At 26.7% G+C, this 3,952-nt stretch overlaps 1 protein-coding gene across 1 annotated transcript; it reads right to left on the bottom strand.

Moving 5' to 3' along the window:
• Positions 1-2,182: 2,182 nt before the first annotated feature.
• Positions 2,183-3,366, bottom strand: LOC110039094 (the record flags this gene model as incomplete). Its single annotated transcript, XM_020744046.1, has 3 exons — positions 2,183-2,341; positions 2,983-3,148; positions 3,230-3,366. Coding segments are annotated over 3 exons (378 nt in total), but the record flags the coding sequence as incomplete, so codon positions are not given.
• Between the last annotated feature and the right edge of the window lie 586 nt (positions 3,367-3,952).

The following is a 3,952-nucleotide window of genomic DNA, read 5'->3' as shown; positions in this document are numbered from 1 at the left end:
CTTTGCTTGATGTTGTTTGATTCCATATGAATAATTTCATATGGCTTTGAATTCATTAGACCTAAACTAGCTTCAATTAGCACCCTAGTAAAGCTTATGTCTAAACTTAGTTTTCCCCAGTTAAAAGTAGTAGGAACTTCTTAATCCTTATTAATTGTAACACTAGGCAACTCTAAGAAACATGGTGTGTTTCATACTGCAATAATTTTAGATTTTAGGTGTATCCATAGCCAGTGTAACTTAGGTTGCATTCGTTTGTCATACATAAACCCTAAGTGACGAGCCACATGCTTTTCGACCCACTTGGTGTAATACTAACGTTAGGCTCTTATGCCATACTTATTCTATTTTAGGTGATGATCTATATCCCTTCATAATTAACTACTCTAATCCTAATTTTAGATTTTTTTAGTGGTCATTGGTGTACTTTTCTTACTCATCATTGTTTATTTTAAATCAATCAATGTTGATGTCTTATATCTTATCTATATCTAGTGGAGCTTGGTGACGTAGTTTGGTTTCATTAGCTTAACTTAAACAACCATAGTTTTTACATTAGTTTAGTTTATTCCATTAACTTGAGGTGCAACTTAGAGTACTCTTATCCTTAATTGATCAATCTTATTATTTTATCATAGATTTAAAGAAATATTTTTTAATGAATTTATATTTTATGTCTAAAATTGATGTATGTATTGAAGATGGATTTAATCATATCAAAAATATTTTTTTTTTCAAATATATAAGAAATAAAATAAAATAAAAATAAAAGTGATTTCAAACTTATTGCCAATTGAACATATTCTGAAATCTAAAATGAGCATCGAACCAAACCCAAATATATCATTATCAAATTAACTAAAAACAAAACTCATTTGACCTTTTTATTATATTTATGTAATATTAAATAATGTAATTTAAATTTATATTAAACGCAAAAGTAATAATGATATTTATTATAAACCATATAATAAAATAGCATACTACTAATCTATTTCTAATATAACTAATAGAGGAATTATTTTATAAGGAATAGAAGAATTATTTTATAAGGTTAAACCAATCTTCAAAACAAATATCCATTTTACACACAAAAATTATTTTTTTGGTTAAATATATGATAAAATAATAAAATATTTATAAAAATAAATCTAAGATGTGCTATTATTTTATGAATTAGGTGTTGCATCGATGCATGTAAATGAACTTTTCTTTTATTTATCGCACATTTTGAGCAATCTATTATATGTGATGCAAATGATGTTAGTATCGTAAATAAACATAAATTTTATGAGGATAGCACGAAATATAGCCGAAATTAAGCATTGACTGTGAATGATTATGAGTAGCAATATGACTTTAAGAAAAAAAATTATGGGAGAAAATGAGGGTCGCGCCCAACCATATTGAATGAAATAAAAAAAAAACTGCAACACAATTACATAATAATAACTCACCCAAAAACTCAAATTACAACTCTAAACAAAAGATAAACAAACAAAAAACTTAATAAATAAAAAGCCAATAATGAGAACAGAAATAGAAAGGACGACAACCAAAACAATCAACAACATTAATTGGGCAAAAACACAACTAGATATAAGACAATGAACATTTGGAAGCAGCAACAATGCAAACCAATCATCAAAGATAAAGGAGTTTACCCTTTGAAATGTAACCATCGAAAAAATCTCCCCAACAAAGGCAAGAGCTCACCAAATGTGAAAATAAAGCTCCCCAATCAGCAACAACTCTAAACAACATCCAGGATCTCAAAAAAGATATTAAAAAATTAATAAAAATTTGTGAATTTATGCTACAATAAAGCCTTAAAAAAGTTGAAAAAAAACTTATAGGATACAAATAGAAAAACTAAGAAGTCATGAAAAACTGGCTCTCATGGATCCAGATTTTAACTTTTTTGTAGCAGGAATACTTTCTAATTATTAAAAGATTATTTGGGATCATTTTTATATTTTATTTTTTCTATTTTATTATGTTTATATTTTATTTTAAAATTAAATATATTTGATAAAATAAAATAAAAATTGTTATTGAAAAAACTCGAAGCATTTAAAAGATATTTTGAATGTTTTTAAAAAAAGTCTTAATTATTTTTAGAGAAAAAAAACATATAAAAATTCTTTTGGAAAAAAGATTGATCTCAAAAAAATCTTCAGAGATGATCATAAGTCAACATTTGTGTGTGGTAAAACAATCAACTGTAAATTTTGAAATATAAAAGCTCATTTTTATACTCGGTTCTTTAGTACGTTGAAGATTGCACTTTAAACAAAGGACGCCTCCTTTGAGCAATTAGTGGATCAAATGGTCGTCGACGCTGTAAAAAGAGAGTGAAACAAGCAAGGAAACTTAAGTATATCGACATAATAAATTAAATAAATGAGTAGGTATTAACATAAATGATAAATATTGTCAATGTAAAAAAGGAGAAGATTCAATTCTTATGTTCTTACATGTCACCTAAACTTCAATTTCTACATATACATCATCTTAATTGTGCATGAAAATACGTATTTCATTTTTTAAAAGTTTAAAAAGTAGTATTTTTACTGTGATATAAGAGATTTAGGGGTTAGATACGTAAATAAATAGGAATTCAGAGGTATCTACGTAAATGCCCTAAAAATAAATAAAAAAAAGGTTAAAGATGAACAAGCATGTAAATGAATTATTATCCGATAGAACAAGATCATTAGAAAATCTTCAGAATATCTAATTATAATAAGTGAAAAAGAAGGCATGTTTAATTATAAAGCTTCATAAAAGTAAGGCAATAAAGAATGATATGATTACTAAGATTTCAAAATTATAATAACTTAATTCAATCAATTAATTCATTTTAATAGTCTAACACGTATCTTTTCTAACAAAAATAAGCATTTTGTAACTTTAAAGAGTAAAATAATTCAGTCAAAAAATTGAGATTCTAGAATGTATGTTAGAAGCAAAGAAATGAACCTTTCGACGCATCTTATCTTTCTTAGCTTTCATAGCTGCTCTAATAGCTCGTGCACGTACTTCTTCCCAATTTACTTTTGATGGCGGATGCACAACAAAATCCAATGGTAATGGTTCTGGCAGAGAAGCACGTTCTCTAAGAGAAGTCTGATGTAATTTTTTCCTCCTAAACCCAACGAAAAATTAGGTGAGATGAAAAATAAACCAAAATATTATGAAAGCATATGCAGCATCCAAAGGAACTTACTGAGAAAATTCATTAATATCATTGTCTAATGAATCCTTCTCCGGAGATTTGTTCGCAGTTCTTCTAAATAAAACATTAAGGGATCCACAAAGATTTAAGTATGATATCAATAGACAAATCACTAAAATGTATATTAACTTTACAACAAAAAAAGGAACAACAAAAAAAGGAAAATTTGCATGCATACCCCTCAATTCTTATGTATTTACATACATCTAAACTTCAAGTTTTACATATACATATATGACACCTTATCCATGCATGAAAATATTTGTTTCACTTTTTTAGAGTTAAAATAAAGATATTTTTTATATGATATGAAAGATTTGGGTGATATAAATGTAAAATGTAAAATATAGGTGTTAGATATATAAATATATAAAAATTGAGTGGTATGTATGTCAATGCCACCCAAAAAAAAGGAGGGCATTAGTACCTATAAGAAATTCTCTCATCCTCATAACTCCGCAGGTCTTCATTTCTAGTGCGCTTGTTGAATATTGATCTATTCTGCAATATTTATAAACAAAATCTAAATGGTCAGTAATAACTATTTTAGGTACTCCAAATCAAAAGTTTAATAATACATTGAGCAGAAGATATAAGTTGACTAGAACATGAAATTCCAAAAGTCATAATTGGACAATGACAACTATATAAAATCAAACTAATCTCCTTTTCAAACTCAAGCTAGCATTAAATTTTCACTTCAGCAAATAAAAA

The sequence above is a fragment of the Phalaenopsis equestris genome, unplaced genomic scaffold (genome assembly GCF_001263595.1).
Source record: "Phalaenopsis equestris unplaced genomic scaffold, ASM126359v1 Scaffold235189, whole genome shotgun sequence".
Lineage (NCBI taxonomy): Eukaryota > Viridiplantae > Streptophyta > Magnoliopsida > Asparagales > Orchidaceae > Phalaenopsis > Phalaenopsis equestris.
This window is presented reverse-complemented; position numbering and strand designations above follow the sequence as displayed.